The 25672-nt window shown below is 46.6% G+C and overlaps 1 protein-coding gene across 1 annotated transcript in view; it reads right to left on the bottom strand.

Annotated features, from left to right (window-relative positions):
• C8B (complement C8 beta chain) overlaps positions 1–22527 on the bottom strand; it is a 36813-nt gene extending 14286 nt beyond the window's left edge. The window contains exons 1-8 of the mRNA XM_036122831.2: positions 22345–22527; positions 16539–16695; positions 13229–13370; positions 11288–11429; positions 8313–8445; positions 7153–7350; positions 3017–3257; positions 986–1114 (exon numbers count right to left, since the gene is read on the bottom strand). Of these exons, the coding sequence (XP_035978724.2) occupies positions 986–1114; positions 3017–3257; positions 7153–7350; positions 8313–8445; positions 11288–11429; positions 13229–13370; positions 16539–16695; positions 22345–22436 (1234 nt within the window). The 5' untranslated portion in view covers positions 22437–22527. The remainder of the gene's footprint in view (positions 1–985; positions 1115–3016; positions 3258–7152; positions 7351–8312; positions 8446–11287; positions 11430–13228; positions 13371–16538; positions 16696–22344) is intronic.
• Positions 22528–25672: the final 3145 nt, after the last annotated feature.

Here is a 25672-nt window from a genome sequence, read left to right as displayed (position 1 = left end):
AGCCAGCCAGGCGCCCCTACGAGTCTTCTTTCAAGAGCATCTATGTTCTATGCATGCCTCTCTTGTAGGACGTATCTTCTAACCCAGCCCCACCAGAATGAACAAATAAACAATATCAACCACACATCAGTCACAAGGGCAAGAGATTTTTCTAGACCAGCAGTTACATTTTTGTTGTTTTATTTTGTTTTGTTTCAGCTGGGGAACTCTTTCTCCACATACCATCCCAGATGCAAGCTCAGTAAGTGGAGCAGGTAGAGGCTTGCTGCTCCGGCTGCCGCAGAGGTCAGGGACTGGGTCCCTGCTGATTGGCCTCTCTTTCCTACTCCACCTGCTGCATTGATTCCAGTTCCCTTGAATGACCTCCAGGTTTCCTGCTCCCAGACACTTGGCGCTACATCCTGGCTTCAATACCCACCTCCGATCTGGTCTCCCCTGCCACGTGGGCTCTGCTGCATGACTTACAGCTTTGACTGCTCTTCTAATATCTGTCCCACCCATTATCTCAGGTAAGGACTAGTCTCCTCACCTGCCTCCCCCACTTCCTCCACCTGTGCCCAACCCCTGCCTCCTACCTCCAGCCAGGCCAACTCTCAGCCCCCAGAGTCAATTTCCATTGTCATTTTCCTCCTGCCTTAAAAACAACCTTGCTGCTTTACTCCCCGAGCAGCAATCCCAATGCTCCCTCCCTTAGGAAGCCTGTCCTGATGCTCCAGACCTAGTTTTGTGCTTACTGCTGCCTTGTCATTGCTTCTTTAATTGTTTGCCTACTTTGTGTGAGCACCATGAGGATAGGAATACAATTTTATTCACTTTCGTATGTCCAGCATATTATAGGAGCTAAATAAGTGTTTATTGAATGAATTATTATTTTAATTGAAATACCTTAGAATATCCGGTCTTTGGCTTAAAGAGAGACTCAGTTTTGGGGATCCTAGGGAGGGAAAGATGAGGAGCACAGAAGTCACATGCTCCCGCCACTCACCTCCTATTTCATTCAGAATACCCTGGCATATGTCCACCGACACACCCAGCTTCATGTAGACCACCTTATAGCTGATGCCGATTCTAAAATCATTCTGGGCACAGGCTTGGACATCCTTAAGAGAGTAATCTGAAGGAAGCAAGAAAGAGGCCCATGACCTAGAGGTAATTCACCCTGTCCCTTTTCTGGTTGTTGATTCCAAAGGCCTTGCCCTTTCTGGATGTCATGGGGGCCCCAGGGACTCAGGATCAGATAAAAGGGTGGCCAGCCTGGTGACCGCAATTTGGGCAGCTTGCTGACATCAGCGTGGAGACCTCATGAGAGATTGACAGCAACTTCCCTTCAGGGTCCTCAGAGGCTCTGAGGCTCTTTGCTACCTCCCAAAGAGCAGAAGTGCTCAGGGTCACTTTTAAAAATGTGGCTCCTTATCAAACATCTAGGGATTGATCCCGTGAGTCGAGGTTGCTGATATGTGTCCCCCTTCCCCTGACCCACTCTTCTTTAATCTTGGCTATAGAAGAGATAGCTTGCTCATTAATTAATTAAGGTGATGCATTTAAAGTGTCAGCCTAGGACCTGGCAAAGAGAAGGGGCCAATTCCTCTTATTTCTTCATTTTTTTTGACTCATTTCCCACCTGTTCCTCCCTAATTCTCTGCAAGGCATCCTCCCACCCTGGGCTTCCTGAAAACTCGGGTGTGACTTGTCGGCACTTTGAGGCCAGGCAAGGAGAGGAGAGCAATTCTGCCTCCTGGGCTGTCCCAGTGGTGTTAGTGTACGTCAGTATTCCCCCAAACACGTACCTTGAAATACAAATCTCATGATAATATCCCTCATAATTTTTGTACTGGTAAGTATTACAAGAAAAAGTGCTTCTGTGGTCATGTAAGTGTGACCAATGTTGTATCAGAGGAGGTGGAGAGCTCATTTTATGGCAGCAGGCTCGTGGCTAGGCTAAAAGTGGGATCCGTTAATGTTTCCCCAATTTATTTGATAGTAGAGTCCCTCTGCAGGAAGCAGCTTGAGGAAATATGAAAAGTGCGTTTGAAGCCAGTGGGATGGAGGAAGCTCTCCTCGACCTTCGTGAGACTGAGGCTACGCTGGCTTAAATTTACGTACATCATATACCAGGTGTCCTCTTGCAAGTACAACAGACTTATAACGAAACCCTGGTTCTGCCCCTGTGAACTGTGGGACCCAGGGCAAGTCAGCTGGGAGGTGGCATGTTGGAGGAAAGAACACAAGATTGGGAAGCAGGAGCCGTGCCTTAGGCCTGGCCAAAAGTCCTGTAATTATATGTGTAAGGAGAAGAGACTGTGGAGGGCCAATGGGAGGTGAATGTTAGTTTGGAGGCTAGTATAATAATCCGTGACCTTGCTACTTAAAATGTGGTTTATGGATCCGCAGCACTGACATCATGTCAAAGCTTGCTCAGAAGGCAGAATCCTGGGTTTCACCTCAAACTTACTGATGAGACTTGCTAATCGACTAGAAGGAAAGAAATACAGTCAAGGTTGACTCCTAGGTTTTTGGCTTGAGCCGCTGGTTGGAGGGTGAAACCATTCTGAGATGTGGGTGGCTATGGAAGACACACATTTGGGAAAGAAAAGCGAAAGTTGACTTTCAGGGCATGGTAAGGTGGGGCTGGATGTTGGACACCCCAGTGATGATGTCAAGGAACCATATGGACATAAGCTCTGGGGTGCAGGGAAGAGAGCCAGGGTGGAAATAGACATGGAGAGTTCTCCACACGTTGGAGGCATTTAAAGCCACGAGCTTGGGGGCTGTTGTCTAGAGATAGTAGTTGTAGAAAAGAGGACCGCCCAGACAGAGGGTTGAGTGGAGGAGGACCCACAGGAACAGGTTATGAAAAAGGAAGATGTGCAAGTAAATCTATAGCCAGGGAAGGTGAAGAGAACTAGGAGCCGAACTTATAACTCTTCTCCCACCAACTAAGAGAAGCCTCTCCCCACTACCTCACAGAGCTCACGTGGGCCCTGGCAGGAAAGCCACAGTCCCCTGGGCCGTGTACCTGCTCTCTCCATGGCCTCTTTGTTCATGATGAGCGTGTATTCGTAAACGCCCCCCAGCACAGCCTCTGTGATGTAGTGGGTCCCGAAATCACGGAAGAGATCTCTGTACTCCCCATAACTATACTCCAGGGGCAGCAGCTTGACTCTCTGAAGGAACTCGTAATGGAGCATAAGGCTTCTGGGTTTCAGCTTGTAACGTGCTACTTCAAGGTCAGAGCGCGCGTGCAGAAATGTGCTTTTCTAAATGAAATACCGACATGGGAAAACCAGACCTTTAAAGTTAGGAATCTGGAACGAAAAGATGAACTTTACAAATACCATCTGACGTTCTTGGCCTGGGGTCATCACTTTTATGATTCCTTGAGGATACTGGAGGGAAGACGGGCCTCTTTGACAAGCTTTCATTTCTCATAAATATTCCGGTGTCCTTTCAGCTTGGGAGAGCTTGTTCTTAACTTAGCTTCTCAGGGCGGCAAAGCGGGAATGAGAAGGGTAGGTGGCCAGAGGCAGAGGCAGACATGGAGGGGAGCAGCAGGTGCACCCGGGGCCACTCTGGTGGGATACGGGGCCTGCCTGCCTACCTGCCAAGGCAGCCTCTTTGTGCTTTTCAAATTCTGAAGAAAGGCCACCCAAGAAAGAGTCAAAGTGGTGCTTTAGGAAGGCAAGACACTGTAGTGTATGACAAGTCAACAAACTACCGCCTGCACCCCGGGTCAGGTGGCTGGTGTTAGAGATGGAGTCCCACTGGCATGCAGCCACGCCCTTTCTAGTTCATGCACTCTCCCTAGCTGCCATCACCCTACAGTGGCAGGGCGGAGTCGTTGTGACAGAGACCCTAGGGTCCTACAAAGCCTAAAATATTTACTATCTGGCCCTTTACAGGAAATGCTGGGTGACCCCTGGTGTGGGGGCCAGACTGCAAGAGGGTGATGTTAGGTGAAGTGCAAGCATCCAGGCGATGTTAGTATAATCTGAGGTGAGAGGCTCCTATGCTGGCGTGTAGGTAGAGGCAAAGGTAAGAGGGTGGGTAGTGTTCACAAGGCACCCTCGGCCCCAAGCTTGAGACTTACAGCCAGTTTGACCTGTCAGTTCTAGAAGACCATGCCAGTGCCCATGGTGCCAACCGCTCGGGCCCCTCATTGCTCCCTGACTTACGCTCACCTCACTCTAGTCCTGTCGCAGAGACTCACGACTCTCCCTTCTTCCTTACCCTTCCAAGCGGAGCAGTGCTCTGTTTGGGATTTTTCTAAATATTATAGGTTTCCTCTCTTGCTTGGATGTTGATGAAAGCCTTCCCACTGATCTCCCTTCTTTCTCTAGCCTGCCTTCACTGCTCCAATCCGAGTTGACCTCTGAGAACGCTGAGAGTACTACACGCATGCCTTGTCTCGTTGTGCTTCATAGATACTGGGTTTTTTACAAATTGAAGGTTTGTGACACCCTGCATCAAGCAAGGCTTTGGGCACCATTTCCCAATGGCATTAGCTCCCTTCGTGTCTCTGTGTCCCGTGTTGGTAATTCTTGCAATACTTCAACATTTTCTTAATTATTATTTTTGTTATGGTCATCAGTGATGATGACTTGCTGAAAGGTCAGATGATGGTTAGCATTTTTAGTATTTTTCATTGAGGTACGTCCATTGTTATTTTAGACATAATGCTATTGCACATTTAAGAGACTTCAGTGTAGTGTAAACATAACTTGTGTGTGCACTGGGAAACCAATAAATTCACTTAACTCACTTTATTGTGACATTCACTTCATTGCAGTGGTTTGGAACCAAGCCTGCAATATCTCCAAGGCATACCTGTGTTATAATGCCCCATCTGGGCTTAAAACAAAACCCTGCATTGACTCTCTGTTGCCTCCAGAATAAAATCCATTCCCTTACTGTGAACGTTAAGAACTCACACTCTGTCCCCTGGTAGTGAAGTGTTCCTCCCCATACCTTCCTATTTCCTACCACCCACACCAGATATCAGCATCAGTCCAACTTCTCACTGTTCCCCAAATTGGCCATTCTCTTCATAACACAATTTTGCACATGCTGTTCCTTCTGCCTTAAATGCTCTTCCCTCCCTTTTCTGCCAGATGCACATCTACTTATATTTTTAATCACCTGCTTAGCTGCTTCTGCCTATGTGACACCATCCCTGAATTTCCCAGACACACACTGCATTCTCCAGGACGGCTCTGCACTTTGCTTATATTTCCTTTAGAGCACATACCAGGCTGTATTACAACTGATATAAAAAATTAAGCATTAGTTACCTGCATATGTTCAAATACACATTTGCCTCCCCTCCTAGACTGTGAGCTTGAAGGCAAGAATCAGGATGTATTTGTCTCTAGACCCCAAGTCTACTATAGTGCCCAGAACACCATAAGCATGCTATCACTGGCTATTTGGTGGGGGCGGGATGGGGGGTGGGGAGCAGGAGAAAGGGAAGGAGTAAATAGATGGCACCCTTCGTTTGCTCCCCAACAAAGTACGTTCCTTCTCATCAGTCCCACCCTTCATCACTATATTTTAGTCTTAAGCACCTACTAAGTGCCATCCTAAGTCTAAAGATGAAAGGAACAGCCTCTGCCCCCAAGTGGCTCAGAGCCTAGAAGATAAGGAAAAACACGCAAAGACCATAACAATCCTGTTAACATTTACTACTCATTTTCTGCCGGTCGGCATTTCAGCAGCAGAGACCTTTCTGAGTCCCCCTCACCACTTTTTCCTCATACGAATTATTATAGGTGACTTGATCTCCTCCACGTTCCACTCAGATCCATTTTCTAACATATCGCACTCCTGTTGAAAATGCTCAGGGACTAGAGAATAAAATGTGCCTTCCTTGCTCAGGAATTCGAGGTTCCTCAAGGCTGCCTGTCACCTGCTTCTCCAACATCATATCCCATTACTTCCCGGTCCAATTACTCCTCTTCCACCAACTCATGGGTTGTGACCTTCATCTTACACGGCAAGGGGGGCAGGTGACGTGATTGGTATCGTAGAAACGTCTTTCTGGCAGCACATAAATCTGAAGGGGCAAGTCGGGAGACAGGAGACCCCTCAGGGGGGCCAAGCAAGAGGTGCAAGGGTCTGGGCTAGTTAAGGTATAATCAGAGTTAGATTAAGAAATATTGGAGAGTGACACTAAAGGATTTGTGGCCAAATAATGTGGAAATGAAGAGAAGAGAGAGAGCAAAATAGGCTTCTGAAATGCTTCGCCTGGAAAAGTAGAAGGAAACAAATGCTATTTAACACAGAAAACTGGGGAGGAACAGCTTGCTTTGGAGTGTCGGCGAGACATTGAGGTAACGATGCCCATAAGACTGTGCGGTGCAGGTCAGAGCGTAACAGGAAGGTCAGAAGCAGTGACGAAGGGGCACGGCTTGCCCCGGTGGTGGGGTGGGGTGGGGGGGTGAACAGAAGAGGTCACCCTGCGTGGCCGAGGGATAAGAACAGAAGATGGCCACGAATTAAATAAAGAGCAGGTGGGGAGATTAGAACCCAGAAGGGGAAATGATGGGGAGCAGTGATGGTGTGGTCGACTCCACCAGAGGCCCCAAGAAGTCGGAGAAGAAGAGGTCTTGGGTGATATTCTGGAGGAGAACTTCAGCTGAATGTTTAGGACAGGAAGTTAAATGGCTGGGGGCTGAAATGCCCCCGGAGTTGATTTGGTCTGGAAAAGCTACTTTTCATTCAAGCTTAATGAAAACCAGGGGAGGGGTGCCTGCGTGGCTCAGTCAATTGGGCTCAGGTCATGTTCTCTGGGGTCGTGGGATTGAGCCCCGTGTTGCGCTCCACGCTCAGTGAGGAGTCTGCTTGTCCCTCTCCCTCTGCCCCTCTGTGTGCTCTCTCTCTCTTTTAAATAAATAAATCTTTTAAAAAATCTTTAAAAGAAGAAAACCATGGGATAAAGCTCATTAGAAAGCGAGAGAACATAAATATAGAAGAAAATAATTACATACCACTGCCCGGCCTTTCTAAAAAGTAAGTTCACCTAAGACCATGCTGCTTTTTTGTAAGAAGATTTTCAAGACAACAGAAATATAACTGGTTGCTAGGCCTGGTAGTAATGGGGGATATAGACACATCTGGACAGGAAAATTCAAATGGATACACAGAAATTGTACTTACAGTGTGAGAGAATCGTTTGGTTCTGCTAATAAAATGTTTGCTATTACCACTTGCCATATTGAAACCAAGTTCAAAAATTCCAGGTATTTTAAAACCAAAGCCAAAACTAGACAGGCTTGTCCTTTTCTCTGTGATGTTATGTTCGAAATCCGAGTACGATTCGTATTCTGTCAGTGCAAATTCGTATTTGCCTTGGGTCTAAAGGAGGAAAAAAAAATGTTTCTTACTCTATTTGAGTCACATCAGTTCTATACAAGTCAACAGATAGCCATTGTATTCTTACGGTGTGTGAGGCTCCCGACTCGAGGCTCGGGATGCAGAAACCAGAGGGCCGACTGTGTTCCCCAGCCCCACGGCTCCCAATCCAGGAGGACAGACAGACACGGGTGAAGCTCAGTGGTGGGGGCTTGACTTGGGTTCACCTGGGGACTCAGGGACTCGGCTTAGGCAAAGGCACATAGGTGGAAAAGAACAGGAATTATTCTACAAAGTGCGGGGATTCTAGTGCGGTTGGCCCAGAAGCTGCCACAGTGAGGGGAAGGGACAGGCATGGTGAGGGAGTGTGCGGGCCTCAAAATGTTGAGGTGTCTGCATCACTTGCCCTGAAATTTGGACTTAATCCAAAGATGAGCCTCTAGAAGATCACTTTGGGCATAGCACAGGGGTTGGCCTGGAAGGGATGAATCTGGGGTCAGAGAGACAGGCCAGTGAGGAGGCTGTAAGGGGAGAGCAGCTGACAGCTGACGAGGTCTGGTCAAAGGTGGTGCAGTGGGGATGAAGTGATGTGGAGGGCAAGTGCCTTCCAGAGAAATTAGAAGAGCCGTTTGCTCAAAACTCAGTGCTCATTGTTCTGTGCATAGGGGGGCTGCCAAAGATACTGCCCTGATGGCCTTGGAGGGACCCATCCCCCAGGGTCCCCACCCCCACATTTCGGCTTCTGGTCGCCTATAGGTCCCATAACGCTCAGCTGCTGAGGAAGGGAGCAGAGTCACTCTGGACGCCAAATCCACAGCCCTATTTCGGTCTTCCATGCCAGCTTTGATGCTGTTGCTCGCCTAATTCTGCTCCTACGACTCTTGCTGTGATTGCACGGGGCACGCCAGCCTCGCCGCTCTGTCCTGAGGAAGGGACGGTCCAGGGGCTTCCTGGCTCTCACATACCTGTGGGGTGTAGCTGTCCACATTGTAGGGCTTCCTAAATCTCGTGTTCAGTATGTAATGGGGGGAGCATGCCCCGGCGTAATACCTGTGATCGAGCACCGGGCCCTCAAAACTGTTGGTGAACAGATTTATCCTGCACGGAAGGCATGGAAAGGGCGGAGAGGTTAGAGTCATCAGTCTATGTCATCTTCCCTGGCAGACCCTAATGAAGGAAACCCAAACTCCTGGGTACAGCATTCGAGGTCCTCGGTATGTGGTCCAAACCAGCTTTCCCGCTCCATCTGTGGCCCTTCCAGACCCTAGTCCCAGCCACTGGGAGACGCTTTACTTCCTCCAATCTGCTCTGCTCCTTCTCTGTTGCCGAGGTGCTGTTCCCTGTGCCCAGAATGCCCTTCCAGCTGCTCACTGTTTAATCTCTTACTTGTCTTTTAAGATTGAGCTCTGTTGTTGCGTCATGGGAAGCCTCGACCAGCACTTGCTGTGCTAAGCTAGAGACCTTCCCAAGACCCCATGCTTGCCCCCCAAGCAGTCACCTCTCTGTACTTGTACAGTTACCTTATGAGAATGGTTTAGCAGAAGAGGTAGGGACAGGGACCCTGGGGCCAGGCGCCTGGTTCAAATCCCTGTTCTTTCATTTCCTAGTAATGTGACCTCAGGCAAACCAGCTACCCTCCCTGTGCCTTGGTCTCCTCCTCTGTAAAATGAGCACAAGGTGTTGTGGGGATTACATATGCCCATGTTTATTAAGTGTTCAAACACGGCTCAGGCTGTGATAAATGTTTGATGTTATTTGTGTATCTGTTGTCACACTAGACTGAGTGCCCTTGAGGGTGGTGGTTTCCTTCTTAAATTCTGTAGGATCTCCATCACAAGATACTGAACAGTTATCATTTATTGAGGGGCTAACTAGAAACAGACACAGCAGTGGGTGATGCTACGTATGGATCACCCTATAAAGTGTCCTGCCAAACCCGGGGCAGCAGATGTCATTGTGTTTAGTTAGAAGGGATGAAAATCCAGTCTGTAGCCTTATTTCTCACTGCCTCCTAAGGCAGGCCTCCATTCCTGACCAGCTCTGTCTTCTCTCAGCCTCTGTGCACGGGCCTCGGTTCTGGTCCTAACAGAATTGTCTTAGGCTCTCTTTCCTGTGACAGTTTCATGTATCGTAATAATGTCTATACATTTATTTTATTTAATCAGCACAATGTGGTGCTTACTTCGTGGAGGCAGCAGTTGTAATCAACTTACACATCTTGGCTCCTTATAAGGATTAATCCTTAAGAGATAGGGATGATGATGATGATGCCCATTTTACAGAGGAGGAAAGTAAGGCACAGAGGGTAAGTGACCTGCCCAAGGTCTCACTGCCAGCCCGCAGCCTTCCCCTCACACAAGCTGCCTCACATTTCTCTGCTACAATCACATTAGCTTATTTGATCCTCATAGAACTTGAGAGAAGGGTATTATTGATTCCCATCTACAGATGACAAAACCGAAGCCCCACATAGATGTATGTGCCTCACCCGAGGTCCCACAGCCAGTGAGCTGTCACTCCGTCCCCTCCTACATGGTCCAGTCTGGCTCTACTGCTGGCTTGGAATGTCCACTCCATTACCGTCTCAGTCATGTGACCCCTAGGAACTCTCTTAACTTTTCCAGGCCTCAGTTTCCTTATTGAAGAGGTGGGAATTCTAATAACTAGGTTATAAGGTGGTCCTGAGAGCAGGTGTTCCCCGTATGAGGAGTCTCTCTCTCTCTCTCTCTCTCTCTCTCTCTCTCCAGTGACAACCTTTAAGCAGTGAGATTTGATTTTTGTTTAGGAAGAAAGTGAACTCCACTCAGGGTTCCTGTTCTCCCCACACTGCATCATATACAATGATTTCTAGTGCATGTGAGGGAAGGCTCTCACCCTTCCTCCTGGAGGCTAAGAAGCTACAGAATGTGGCAGGAAGGCAGGGCAAACACCAGGCTAGTTTGGTCCCTTCTGACCTTGCTCCTCTGATCTCTCCAGAGCACTGATCAACTCAGAGGTCCCCAGAAGCTTGAAATGCAAACTGACTGCAGACCCATCTCGGAAATCCATTTCTAACTACCTAGGAGCCTAAGCTCTGGACCAGACCCCATGCTGGGCCTAGAGATATAGAAAGAGATAAAACCTCCCCTGCAAGTTGTCAGGGCCCCTGGGTGGCGCAGTCAGTTGAATGTCTGACTCTTAGTTTTGGCTCAGGTCATGATCTCAGGGTCGTGAGATCGAGCCCTGCATCGGGCTCCAAGTGGAGTCTGCTTAAGATTCTCTCTCTCCCTCTCTCTCTCCCCCTCTCCCCCACATGTACTCTCTCTCTTTAAAATAAATAAATAGGGGCGCCTGCGTGGCTCAGTTGGTTAAGCGACTGCCTTCAGCTCAGGTCATGATCCTGGAGTCCCTGGATCGAGTCCCACATCGGGCTCCCTGCTCGGCAGGGAGTCTGCTTCTCCCTCTGACCCTCCCCCCTCTCATGTGCTCTCTCTCATTCTCTCTCTCTCAAATAAATAAATAAAATCTTTAAAAAAAAAAAATAAATAAATAAATAAATAAATAATTCTTAGGGAAAAAACCACACAAAACACCTCCCCTGCAAGTTGTCAGTAGGATTCAGAGGTAATGCTTAGAAAGCAGCTAACGTCACACAGCAGGTGTTAGATGCTCACCCCCAGCCCTGGCGTGAAGCCAGTATGGTCTCCATGCACAGCTCCGTCCCTAGTGTTCCTAACCCGGCCCTCCGTGTGGCCTCTATCTGTCCCCAGGACGTGCTCCTGGAGCTCCCTGGAGCCTTCTTCAGAGAGCAGCTACAAGCATCCACTTCCACTACAATCTCTGTTCAGAAAGGAAGAAAGGAGCAGCAACTCTGTTAATATCCTCCGCCCCCTTCCTCTCCTCCAGACTTACATTCAATTCTGTGCCTTCCCACCTACACAACGGGAGGACGGTAACTTACCCACTGGCCAGACGGCCAATTGCCCAGTATTGGTCCATTTCATGCTGACATTTTTTATAAATCCTCCTACAGTTCGCTTCGTCGGACTGGTCTCCACAGTCATTGTCCCCGTTGCAGAGAAGTCTGCGGTTTACACACCTCCCTGGAGGGAGAAAGGGGGTTACCCATAGTCACGTGGCTGCCAAGAGGGGAATGAACATGGTGTGAGCGCATCGTAGGTGCTCACAGGAGGGAAGTTTAGACTTCTTTCCCTGAGGCTGCAAGGGGAGGTGGGTTTGGTGGGTCCTGCTAGCTGTGTGACCTTCCACAGGTTACCTGACCTCCTTGCCTCAATTTGCTCATCTGTAAAATGGGGAGGTCATCATACCTACCCTCCGGGGATCGTTGGGGGTTTAAATGAATAAATGGAACAGCAGTGGCTCATGGTAAGTGCTAGATAAATGTTATTACTCTTATAAGTGTTTCGGTGGGCCAGATGCACATGGCTGGTAAATATTTGCAGCAGGACTGGAAACTGTAACTTTCTAATCACAAATTCTTCCCACTAAACAGCACTGCCTTCAACACCATAGCCATTTAGATTATTTTTAAACTCTAAAAATATTTGGGCTCTATGTTCAAGATCTGCAGCACTTTTGCTTCCTTTAAATGCTTCCCACCCCCCACCCCCCCAACTTGACTCTCTCTCCTATTTGTATATTTTTGGGAGATAAAGCCCGTAAGACAGGTGACCCTTTTTCCTTAGATGTGTCTGATCATTTTTAACCAATATTAAAAGCAGAAGAATATCAATCTGGTCTTCAAATGTTTCTTACAAGGCACTTAAACTAAAGGCTGCCTGAATAACCATTATGGCTTTGGTCAGAATCATGGAACACTGGCCATAATGAGTCCATGGACACACTGTAAAAGTCTTTCAGATTTATTACATAGAATTCTGCATTTGCAATAAGCGCTGGAAATGTCTCTAAAAATCTCTAACTCTTTCTTGAAAAATCCCGAAGCACAGTCCACATGGGTACAGTGAATGTAGAGAGCTGCAACTCCCGTCTAGATAATTTGGGTTAAAATACTCATATTTTTGCTGGAGACTTGGAGAAATAGAGAGACATAGGTTTGCTTGAATTCATGAGATGAATGAGTTGGAAAGACAAGTGTTTACTTTGTTCCGCAGCAGATGATTATTTATTTGTATGCTCCTTCCTGCCCTCTGTCCATCCATCTGTCCTTTTTCTCCTTCTTTCCCTTAATCAAAAATTTTTACTGACTATATCACACCTTAGGGGCTATGTTGTACTTGGTTATGCAGAAATGCAAAAGTCAAGAACTACCTCTGCAAAAATTGTTCAGAGATAAATGATCTAACCATCCTATGTAACCGTTGTAGGTTCTCTGTGTTATACTGAGTCCCAAGCCTCTGAGAGAGCCAGCAGGGCTCACAGTCTATAAAGAGCATTCATATCCATTGTGTCACTTGATGCTTAGCGCATGCTTATAAGGTATTCACATCACTTCCAATTTTCTGTTGAGAGGACCAACACACAGAAAGGTTAAGTGACTTCTCCTAGGTCACAAAGTCAAAAGAAGCCTTGACTCAGGATTACTGATTCTAGCATGCATACTTTTGGTGTCCTTCATGTCAGCGAATGCAATTTGCATTCCCCAATTTCTAATCACAGCTCCTCTACTTACCTGCTGTCTGATCTTGAGCAAGAACTTCCCCAAGTCTCAAGTTCCTAACTCATTAAATGGAAATAATATTAACACCTACTTTATAGGGCTGTTTTTGTGAAATAATACATGTAGAGAGAGATCAAGGAGGCCTCCCGGTCTGACACATGACTCTGACCTTGAGCACTAGATAATGGCCAGTCCGCCCACCATCAGGCGTCATCACCCCATTTGCTAGATTTCCCCTCCCAGTCCTGCATCCCTTTATACCTGTCTGTGCACACACAAAGCCTTCGCATCGCACTTGACTTCTGCATGGTCTGCTGGTAACACAGTCTTCAACTTCCTTGTCAGAGAAGTTACACGGTTCCCCATAGAACTGAGAGGGCCGGAGCAAGCAGGCATGTCTGTACTATGGCAAAGAGGAGCAAGGTGAACCAAGGGCAGAGCCTCAGGGACCTCAGGAACTGAGGATACACTCAAGGGTCCATGTTGCAATTGGCTGTTTGCATGACTGTTTGAACTAGACTGTGAGCTCTCTGAGGGCAGAGAGCTTGCCTTTGATGTCTGCAGCTGCAGTGATCAATAAAGATTTGTTGAATGTGAGAAAAGCCTGGGCTTCAGAGTCAAAAGGTAAGTAGACTGATGTAGCCAGTTCAAAAACACAAAACCACAATCGCTCAGCTTGATTACTCCAATGCACTGATTCAAGTATTCTTGTTTATTCTGTATCTTATAAATGAAAAAGCAGGCACACCTGACTCGGATACTTTGTAGTTATGTGATGTTGGCAAGTTACTTTACCTCTGTAATCTCAATTTGTTAATCTACAAAATAAGGGTAATGAATTACCTAAATGTACGGTTATGGAGTTTCAATTACATATACGATTTCTATATGAAATCTCATTATGTTGTCTGGTGCATAGTTGGCACACAATTTCTTGTACTTACTTTTCTTTATTATTATTTATAATTTTTAGCAGTCAATATTCCTCTAACTTCCTGTTTGTTTATTCCAAAAATACTGAATTTCCAGAACATTAATTGAGCCACCCAATGTTGAAAAAGGTAGGTGTTTATGCTTGCCTTTTTTTTTTAATTGTAGTATAGTTGACAATGTTACTCATTGGTCCGTGGTCCGTAAGTGTGTAACATAGTGATTCCACAACTCTGTACATTATGTTATGCTCATCACAAGTGTAGCTACCATCAATCACCATCCAATACTATTACAATACCATTGACTATATTCCCTATGCTCTACCTTTCATTCCTGCGACTAATTCACTCCATAACTGCTTATTTGTTTGTGTTTAATCATAGTCCTGCCATCTAGCCTGCCCTCAAGGAGGTCATCGCAGATGACAGTGGTAGTGATGGTAAGCACCAGGCAGTGACTACAAGGTGTGGTGGCCGCCGTGATTGAGGAAGGACAGAGTCGCTCTGTAAGTTGATGGGGCATCCCCGATGCAAACTCAGGAGATGGTGAAGTCACAGCTAAGCTGAGACCCGAAAGATGAGTAGAGCTGTCAGGCAAACAGGAAGAAGTGGTGTGAGGAGGGTAGAGAAGAGTAATCTGGGTAGAGAAAATTGCTAGACCAAACCTGAGAGATTAGAGTGTGCCTCGTTCCAGAAAACAAAAAGAAATTCATCATGGCTGGAGAGAAGAGTATAAGAGGGCAGATGGCCAGAGCTGGAGGGAGATATAGCCCGGGGGCAGGTAATGCAGGGCCTCCCAAGCCTCAGTTAGGTTAGATTTAGTATTTTACTATGAGGCAATGAGAAACAATTATGGGGGGGGTGGCGGGGAGTGATCAGAGTTGACGGCTTCCAAATCTTAGTTGTAGGTAAGAGTTTGGTGCAACAAAAGGATACAAACCAGGAGAGCAGCCCCTCTGAAGAATGCCATGTTAACCAACCATAGTTATTACTTGTATGGCATCTGGAAATCTACCCTACACCACCCAGCAAAATACAGACAATCACTCGCCCATGCTCCTTTGCATTTCCAGAGGGTCTTTCTTCCTGGAAGGCAGAGGCTGACAGGGCAGAGATGAGGTCTGCAAAGAAGACTGCTGGAAGGCCAGCCCCAGGCTCCAAAGACAAAATGGGTTTGAGGAGTGTGGAAATGATGGAAGAGAGATATCTCGCAATTCCGGTGGAAAGGTTTTGATAAAGCCCCAGCCAGTGACCCTGCTGAGAGTGATGACACCCAGTGAGGGCAAGAGCATAGTGAACTCTGAGTGAAGAGCTCCAGCTGGCTGGCTGGCTGGCTGATGCTGAGTCATCCCGCTTTATGGTGCAGATGAAGCAATTCCACAGATAATTGGATCGATGTTGATAACTTCAGCAATAAAGCCCACTTTGGGAACTGAATAATCCCGCGTGGCTCTCCACAAAGATCCAGTTACCCGTGTAAATATCCTGGGCCCACTTTTACAGCCTCATTAGGGTCTTAGCCAATGGCTGCTTTGATGTCCCAAGGAGTTGGGGAAATGGCAGCCATTCTCTTTTCTCTGACACGTCTGCTCTGCTCAGAGCTGGGATCCTGGAACAGCCCTCTTAAGACAAGAGAACCTGAAGGACGAATCCTGAAGAGACCATGTGTTTTTTTGTGGGAGAACACTAGACAAGAAGCCAGAAGCCTGAGGTCAAGGCCTGTTGTTACTTGCTACCAGGTGAACCTGATAAAGCACCTGCTTTGAGTCTCTGTTTACCCACCTGCCTCATGGAAAGTGTCACAGGGGTCTTCCCTTCCTTATAGAAGGGTCAGAAAATATCATGAGATCAAACAGCACATATTTATGGAACTCCTATTATGTTCTAGAAACTGGACTACACTGAAGATATGGAATTGAATAAACCTTCAACAGCTCGCCATTTCATGGAAAGGTAAATAATTAAGGAAGAGTGACAGGAAGAGCAGGGAGCTATTATGGCTCATGGAAGGTTGCCCATCTAACTGGGCTGAGAAGTCAAGGAAGAGCTCAAAAGAGGTGGCTTATAAGCAGAGTTTCAAATCATGAGTAGGTGTTGGCCAGTGATGGAAGTGTGAAAGGTCACTCCAGCCTGAGAAAACAGCATGAATAAAGGCAGAGAGAGAATGAGAAATGGTCAGAGAGAGACAAGTGTTCTGTGTGCTGGAGTGGGCATGTTTTATGGAGACATCGGCCAGGTCCGTGTCATGGGGGGCCTTGAATGCCATGAGTCTGGATTTGAGCCTAAGGGCCACGTGTGGACTTCGGATGATTCCAAGCTGGGAAAAGACAAGCCAGACGTGCATTTTTGATAGTTTCCCTGCTTGCACCACAAAGATGGATTGGAAGAGCAACGTTGGAGGCAGGAAGTCCGATCAGGAAGCTGTTAACATGAGCAAGGAGAGATATGCTAGGAGAATAACTGGAAGGCCAAAGAAAGGATCGACTACTTGGCAGCACAGAGGAAAAGAATTCATTCATTAAATAAGCCAACATTTATCGAGGTCCTACTATGTGCCAGGGACTGTCAGCACTGCCTCAGCCAATCTTGCTGAGAGGGCTTCTGGAAGCTTAGAACTCACCCAAGGTCCGAGTACTTACCCTTTTCTTCTGACAGGGATCACACGTGGTCCAGGAGGACCAGCTGGACATTTCACAATCAACAGACATCGGCATGACACCCACACTCCGCGTCTGTCTGCTCTTGGCAAGGCTCACATTGACTGTGTTCGACTCAAGAGAGTATGGCCTTTCACCTCTAAAGGGTCATCATGAGAGGACAGAGGCAAGTGTCAGAAGAGGATTAAGTATACATACCACCACTTACCCACCATTCAATAAATATATATTTGCTCAATTGTGTGAGGCTATTAGTTTATCATTCAAGTATAGGTTAATGCACCCAGCGAACAGTTACTGACACCCATAAGTGCCTTACAGTTGGGCTACCTATGGTCGAAAGAGTACTGAACTCAGAGCAGAAGACAGTCCATCAGCAGCTGGGGGATCTTGGTCTGCTTTTTCCACCTGTGTGAGTTTCACTTTTCTATATAATGGGAGAATCAGACCTACCTCACAAGGTTCTTTCTAGGATTAACTAAGAAAGTACATGTAAACACTTTATAAACTCTAAACTGCTATAGATACGCAGGGAATACAACCACAGCTGGATACAGGACTTTAAACAACCCCCCCCCCCCCCCCCCCCCCGCCGTGGGCCTCTGTGTTATGCCCTGGGAAAAGAGAGTTTGGACTGGATTATTATTATTTTTTTTTTTTTTAGGAAGAGAGGAGAGGGAGGGGCGGAGGGGGAGAGAGAGAGAGAGAGAATCTTAAGCAGGTCATCCAGCACAGGGCCTGATGCCAGGCTTAATCTCAGGACCCTGAGATCATGACCTGAGCCAAAATCAAGATTCAGATGCTTAACCGACTGAGCTACCCAGATGCCTCTGGACTTGATGGTCTATAAGGCATCCTCTCCTATTAAGAGTCCATGAAACATTTGCTGAGAAGCAACAACATTCAGGGTACTGTGCTATAGGGGATATAGTGAAATATAGAACACAGGTTCTGCCTTCTGGAACTCACAGTTTGTCTTAGGATAGGAAAAGAGAAACACATCTCATGTCTTAACTGTTTGGGACTTTATCCAGTAGGCAAGGTTTTTAAGTACACAGGCTCCGTGGCCAGAGCTTTGCTTTGGGGGCTATAGTGTGGAGACGGGCAGGGGTAGGGAGAGCCTGGACGTAGGACAAGCAGGCAGGAGGCTCCTGCAGTAGCACCGAGGAGTGATGTGAACTTGAACTCTGGCAGGTCTAGGGGAGAGCACATGGAGAGGACAGGTATATGAGGCACTGCTCAGGTGGAATGGATAGCTTGTTTCCAGTCTGTGTGCATGAGGGGGGAACACAGGAGCAAAAGAGCTTGTTGGGGAAGATGCGGTTGGGACATGCTGAGTTCCAGGTGCTCATGGAACACCTATGTAGAATATTCAGCAATTAGTTCCCATGTGGGTTTCGTACTCAGAAGAGAGATTTTTCACCAGATATACAGATCTGATCATGCAAAGCTATGGCAGAGGGTAAGACCGTTCTTGAGAGGAGGGGCAGGCCAGAGATAAGTACTCGGGGAACATCAACACCCCCAGCAGACCAAGAAAGACTGGTGCCCTGGCAGTCCTGAGCACGGGCAGCACAGAGCAGTGAGTGGGGATGTCAGTGAGGCCGGGGGGCGGGGGTGGTGGAGGGAGGCAGACAGGGTCACATCTGCAAAACAGTCAAGCGACATGAGACCTGAAATATGTCTAGAAAGTAAGGCAACACTTTTTGTTGAGTTGCTGGCACTCGGTGGGACATTCAGTAGAAGGGTGAATAAATGAACATGTCAGTGAATCTGTCTGGGCCTCCCATTTCCCCACACGTAACATGATGGGTGTATTATGATTTCACTTTTCTTCCACTGGAAAGAGCATACAACAGTGTAAGATCCCTTATAATCTGTGTTCCTTTTCAAGGCACAAGAGATGAGAAAGAAAACAGATTTGCTGAGCACCCAGGACATGTCAAGCCCTGTGAGAGGTCGTGGGATGGAACCCATACTAGAGTCCTCACAGCAATGTGAGAAGACATTGCCACTTGGACAGATGAGGGAAATGCCCGAGAGCCACATAGCTGGTATGCGGTGGTCTTGGGGTCTGAGCTGAGGTCTGTTTAACTCTAGAGCCTCTGTAACCATTCCCCCATGCTGCCGCAGGGGAACCAGGCCAGCCCTTACACCACTGGCGCCCTCCTTCTCTATGCAAAGTTTCTTTCATCCCCGTGTCCGAGATTGAATCATTAGGGAGAGCATCACATAGTTTCCACCGACTCAAATACATAGTACATCACTCCAGACAAGGTCATTAACAATACATTCTCACTTGGCAAAAGTCCCAAAAAGAGGATAATATTAACTACAGTGAAATTCATCTCCACAACTGCCCCAGAGACCAGCAAAAATCAATTGCCTAGTAAAGTTGGATCTTTAACGAAAGGTCAAAGACTCTCCTGGAAACCACAGGTGGATGCTTTAAAATGGTTACTTGAGGCAGGATGCTGCATACCAGTGGGGGGGCTCAGAATGTGCTCTTATCTACTAATTTGCCCCGGTTTGACAAAACAATATTGTCTGTGATTCGGCTTCTCCTAAGTATATATTTGACAGCTCAGCAGGGTACCCTCTTCCTGTTTCAACTCAGAAGCAGTTACATTGTGTTTTCAGCAACTATCAACCCAATTCTGGGCCACAGTTGAGACTGAGTGGATAAGTAATGCAAACACACACACTTTTAAGAGTCACAATTATTTTCCTCTCTAAGATTTGAAACCCTGCTAATAGGTAAGATGATCGTTTACAGAAGGAACTTGGTTAAAAAGTGGTGATAGCCACCAGATCTCTCATTTTTGCACCCCATTTGCATTATGGAGGTGGCAAGATAATGAAGTAATCAGCTGCATAAATAGTATGTTTGTCAATTACATGGGTTAAGATGCGTGTGGTTAATTAGTACTACAAAATGCAAATCTGAAAGAAAGGCTGGCATTAAGTTTTATCTGTAAATCCTTGCCTCTGTGTAGGGATACAGCACGTTCCTTTCACACCTAGGGATTTTTATAGAAACAAACCAGATGGACCTTTGGACCAGCTGAATTGACTGTCATTCAAAAGGTATGTTTTTAATGTTGAAAACTTAAACATGCCCAGAGAAGTACAGAAAGTAAAATAATAAACACTCACGTACTCACGACCCAGGATCGCCAATTATTAACATTTTGGTGTATTACCTTCAAGTCTTATTTATTTATTTATTTATTTGAGAGAAAGCAAGACCATGAGCAGAGGATGGGCAGAGGGAGAGAGAGGGAGAATCCCAGGCAGACTCCACACTGAGCACGGAGCCTGATGTGGGGCTCCATCCTACGACCCTGAGATCATGACCGACGCTCAACCGACTGCGCCACCAGGCGCCCCTAGTCTTTTATTTTTTAAGTAAAAAAATAACCCTATACATTTCGTATCTGCATGTGATACCAACCGCAATTCCATTTCCTTCTCCTCCTTTTCAGAAGGAACTATTGTCAGGAATTTAAATGTATCCCTTGAGTCCTTTAAATATTTTTTACATATATATACATATGCACAATAAAAGCACTGCTTTTGTGTGCTTTACTCATACTGTGCATATTATTGTGCAAGCTGCTTCTGTCAGTCAACACTCTATGTCTGAGCCCAATACTTGTTGATTCATAAAGAGATCTAGTTCATTTCTTTTACCTAGATGTTCCATCAAAGGACATAAATTTCATTCGATTTATTCTTTTTTTTTTTTTGAAGGACATTTACATTTGCCCAGTGTTTGGCAATTGCAAATAATGTTACAATAAACACCCTTCTAGAAGCCCTTGGAACATATCCCTCTACAGAAGGAATGGCAGGGATGCACCTTTCCTCAAGGTGTATAGAACGCTGCAGCCAACATCAGGACATATTTCACAGGGTCCCTGTCTCCTCTCTTTCTAACAGGAGTCTCTGATCAAAATAAAGGTGGATCCATCAAGTAAGGCAGGATTAGGTCAGTAGTAAATTGCAAGCTATCAGCTTATATAGATGGGGTGTGTCAATATATTTTGGCTTTCTGTAGAAATGCCCTGACACAACAACTTTCTTGTCACACACAATTTGTTACGCAGCTACATCCCCTCCGCAACCAGCATCCTTCCTCTTTGCTAGAAGGGGCAGCTTCTGGGTGGCAGATTTTCAATTTCTCCTCTCTCTGGCAGCGGCGGTTGTAGACATGAAATTTAAAGCAACATCTCAAGGTAGCAAATGTGTGGCCCAGAGATAGAAAAACAGCACAGGGGCCCAGCAAGTCAGATACACCATGCAGCCCGAGAGGGGATTAGGCATGTGAGAGGCAGGATGGTGCAGGGATACTCAGGAGCTCTGGAACCAGAGAAAAACTTGGATTTGAATCCATATTCTCTTCCAGATGAAGTGAGTAGCCTTGTGAGTTCCATTATCTCTCAATCTTAGTTTCCCTCTCTGTAAAACTGTAAACAGTAGCACTTACCTCAAATAGCTGTGAGGGATTAGAGCTAATGTATCTAAGTGCCTGGCCCAGAGGGGCAATAAATAAACAACCAGTCTTATGAAAATGTGATGATTTCATCTGACTTGATTATAAGAAGAACTAAAGACAAAAACCTTTCTCAGCTAACAGGAGGGAGGTCTCAGCTTCTCCTGTTTCAGAACCGAAGACTGTTCTTCCACTCCAAGCATGGAGTTCAAAGCCATGCTGTGTTCAGGACTGGAAATCATGGGGAGAGGCCGGAGCACCAAACCTGGATCCAGGTATGGGTTTTGAGACTGATGAAACATGAGTGAATCTCTTCTGCTCTTTGAGGATCATTTTGCTATTCTACATAGCGTGAGTAAGAGATAAAGAAGGACTTGGCAGCTTGGGGCCAAGTTGAGATTCTTGATAATCATAATAGCTATTATTTGTTGAGTGCCCAGTGTGTAGTGAATACTGCCATGGCAGCCGAGTGCTCAGCAGAGCTGAGACCAAGGCGCATGTCCAATGGGTATTAGTGCTCCTCACATTAAGTGGGAGGTTGTGCTCAGACAGCATTTATGGAATGAACAAAAGGAATGGCACTAATAGTCCTTCTCAGGGGGTTGCTCACAAGGTTGCTTCCCAGAGGGTTGCTGGGATACCTGAGTGTTTCAGCATTTGTGGTTGGTGAGGATCATGTACAGGGAGGATCCCCCCATTGCCAAGTCACTGGCACTTCCTTCACTGGAGCCCAAGTTTGAGCTTCCACTCAGGTATTTTCTTTCGCCTGTTTTATATCCTATTAACAATACGAAACATGATGAAATAAATCAGTTAGCATTTATCTGCTGGCAACATACCGATTGTGGAAGCGGGGGGAGAGCCAGTGAGCGAGCAAGAGCACCTGAGAACCCAAAGAATTTGGGTTGATGAGCAGGTACAGTGGGTCCCTCTCATAAATTAAAATCATTGACATGAATTGGCTCTTTTTTTCCATACATAACAAACCTTCTTTTGCATAAAGAATCACACCGGGCCTTTGTTCAGAACACAGAACAAGTATCCTATTCTTCTCAGCGTGACAAAATACATTTAAACATGTCAGTTTCTTCTGGGAACTTTTGTTGAAGTCAGATGCTTGGTTCCACAATAATTTGAAGACAGTTGTTGATATTATTTTATCAAATGCATGCAAATTGCTTCGAGAGATGTTCCTTATTCAATAGGTGCACAACAAAGAGGCGGTCAGCATTATGTGGCTTTATAGTCCCTGTCACATTATTGATTGGGGAATCATTTGTAACCGTCACTTACCTGGAGCCAGGCAAACCGAGAGAACCCAGAGCAGCACAGAGAAGAATCAGCTCTGCTGAGGCCCTCCAAGCCAGCAGCCCAGATGTCTTCATTTTCAGTCTGTGATGGAGTTTTCTGCTGGGATACTAGGTCCATGAAAGGTCTGCACAAGGAGCACGGCGGGCAGCTTCTGTCCCCATACAGCAAACAGTTCAGCAAAGTCAACAGAAAGCCAGCAGTGACCGGAAACCCCTTAGACTTTGCCCGGACGGAAACTTACCCATGACTCTGAACACCAGGGAGAACAATGGAAAACTCTATGGGGGGGGAGTACCCAAGAGGACAGGCTGTTAGTGGGGGCTATGGGCTTGAGGTCCAGACTGCCTGGGTTCAAATCCTTTCTCTGCCACTTACTCCCTTTGTCACCGCGGGCAAGTCACTTTACCTCTATGCTTCAGTTTTCTCACTTGCAAAGTGGGGAGGCTTAAGTAAAGTAACAGAAGTAAAGTGAGTAGAAGGGGCCCATGTTAAACCCTCAGATATGTGAGCTATTACTACAAAGTGGAGGGCAGGGTTGGAAGGGCAGCCAAGCTCTGCAGTTTTGCCTCTTCCCAGCTCTGTGACTTGGCACAAGCCGACAAGAGGCTGTAGAGCTCTAGAACCTGTCTACCTCTGTTCCTATTCTCTCTGTGTGTTTCACTAGCTGGGTGACCCATGCATGGCAAATCATTAACCTCTCTGAGCCTGACTTAACCTCATCTATAAAAAAAGAATAATAATAGTACCCAACTCACAAGGTTGTTGTGAAGACTCAATAAATCTTAGTATTTACAACACTTTGGATAGTGCCTGGCACATTCTCTGTGCCTTCTCTATGAGTGAACTGGCATTTTTATTGACTGTCTCTGATTCTGTTTCCTCACCCATAAAATTTGGAGGGCCATGCTCACTGGTCAGAGTTGGGGGAGTCAGATGGGATACTAAATGTGAAAATGTTTCACAGTCGGCATTATAAAAATGATAACTGGAAGAGAATAATACCAAACACGTGGTATTGCTATTATATAACCTACGTGGAACTTCACTGTAATTAGGGGGAAACAGAGAGCTTCCCCGAGCTCGCTGAGAAGTGTGGTCGATGACTAGTACTGGTGGACTTCACCCATGTCTCCCGTATTTGCTAGTAGCCCTACACAAGCACAAGTAGTAGCAACCTGAAAAGAGTTCCGTAAACACCAGCCCTCTTCACCAATCACCTCTCACGCTTTACAGGTCAGGGTTGAACACAGCACTGTCTTCCCTCTAGGGCTGAACACGGCAAAGGCAGGTGCCATTCCTGTATGGTGAACCAACCTGCTTGATTTGAGCCTAGACGAGTGTTTCGCCTTCGACTTGTCATTATTCTGAATAGCACACCAATTGCCCTGTCATTTCTATGTGGCTTTCCTTCCCCTTAAATGGGATTAAAGGAAAATGTCACCCAAGCCTCTCTTGCAATGGTCTAATCCAAGCAAAAGTGCATCTCAATACCTCTACAAATGATTCCCAGAGGACCTGTGACCCGATGTTGGATGGGTGTCTTCACATTTTCAGTTCCAGCGTGGACACAGTGTCAGCCCCACCTCTCAGCTGGGCACCTGCCCTGCCGGGGTGAGGCGCACTGGCGTGGGGGAGTGGGGTTGGGAGCAGCACAGCCCAAACTTGGAGGCAATGTGCAAATGGCCACGCTCTCAAACATAGCTTCCTGATAACCATCACTGACTCCTCAGAATCAACAATTTAAAGTCCAAACTGACTGACCTGGCATTTATGAAACCAATCTGCAGCCCATAAAGGGCTGGATAAACATGGTGGATGACCCTCCTGTTGCTGTTAATATTTGCAGGTGTAGACGAGGGGACTCAGGGTGGGGGGAGGCAGCGGGCAGCTTGAGGATGGGCTGGGAGAAAGACTGCATTTGATTTCCTTACACAGCTACCCAATTTCTCTAAGACTGTCTTCTTTTTTTAAAAAAAGAGAGAATTTTATTTATTTATTTATTTATTTAATTTTATTATGCTATGTTAGTCCCCATACAGTACATCATTAGTTTTTGATGTAGTGTTCCATGATTCATTGTTTGCGTATAACACCCAGTGCTCCATTCGGTACGTGCCCTCTTTAATACCCATCACCAGTCTGACCCATCATCCCCACCCCCCTTCCCCTCTAAAACCCTCAGTTTGTTTCTCAGAGTCCATAGTCTCTAATGGTTCATCTCTCCCTCCGATTCCCCCCGCTTTCATTTTTACCTTCCTACTATCTTTTTTTTTTTTAAACATATAATGTATTATTTGTTTCAGAGGTACAGGTCTGTGATTCAACAGCCTTACACCATCTTCTAATCTGAAAAACAGGGATAAGAATTCATGAATATCTGCTTCATAAGGTTTTGAGCTTTGAGCATGTAGAGCATTACGCCTTTAACCTACCTCCTGACACAGGCTGGACTACTCTCAAGTGCCAGCCTGCTTTCCCACTCCTGCCACATCTGCCAGAGGAGCCCGGCTGGGGCTGGGATGCAGCTGAGGAAGAGCAGGGAGGGGAAGGACGCAAAGCCACAGAGGGTGGCCATGCCTTTCCGTTAATTGGGTCCGGAACACCGAACACAAACTCTGCTGTCAGACCCTCCTGTGTGCATCCCAGTTATCATTACCCCAAGCGCAAGGCACTATCTCGCTGTTGTCCCAAAGGTTGCAGTGACCTGAACTTTGCCACAATTGATTGTGGTAGTTAATCATTTGTAAACAAGCAGAAAATTGCATTTCAAGAAAGATCCATGTCCTCTCCCATGCCTGCCTGCATTTAAGAGAAGCCATGTCCTTACAAGATAAGGCTCCCCTTCCACTTCCTCGACCTGATGGGCTCATAGAGGAACCTGCACCCTGAGGAGAGCTGTTACTTGAATGACTTGTGCGCTCTCCCGCCAGACTTTTTTGTGCATGCTGTTCCTTCCGCCCAGAATAGGTGCCACCTGGCTAAATACGACTCATTATTTATGTTTCATACTAATGCCCACTTTCTCAAGAAAGCCTTCCCCAGTGACTCCCCTGGGGTTCTTTGGTTCTTGGCTGGCTCCAACAGGTCCAACAGGTCTCCTGGAATTCCAACCCCATGGCGCCCCCTGGTGGTTCAGGTGCCACTCACCTGCAGTCAGGCCAGGAGGATGGTGGCCTCAGGTTGCAGTGATAAAACACATTTGTCACGGGCAGTTCTTAGAATCTAACAGTTTTTCCCATATGTCATCTTGTTTGATCTTGACACTAAGCTAAAAACTAAGTGTCACCTTTCATGCCTCTGAGATGGGTTC

This window comes from Halichoerus grypus, chromosome 5 (genome assembly GCF_964656455.1).
Source record: "Halichoerus grypus chromosome 5, mHalGry1.hap1.1, whole genome shotgun sequence".
In the NCBI taxonomy this organism is placed as follows: Eukaryota; Metazoa; Chordata; class Mammalia; order Carnivora; family Phocidae; genus Halichoerus; species Halichoerus grypus.
Note: the sequence above shows the minus strand (reverse complement) of the source record. Positions and strands in the feature narration are given on the sequence as shown.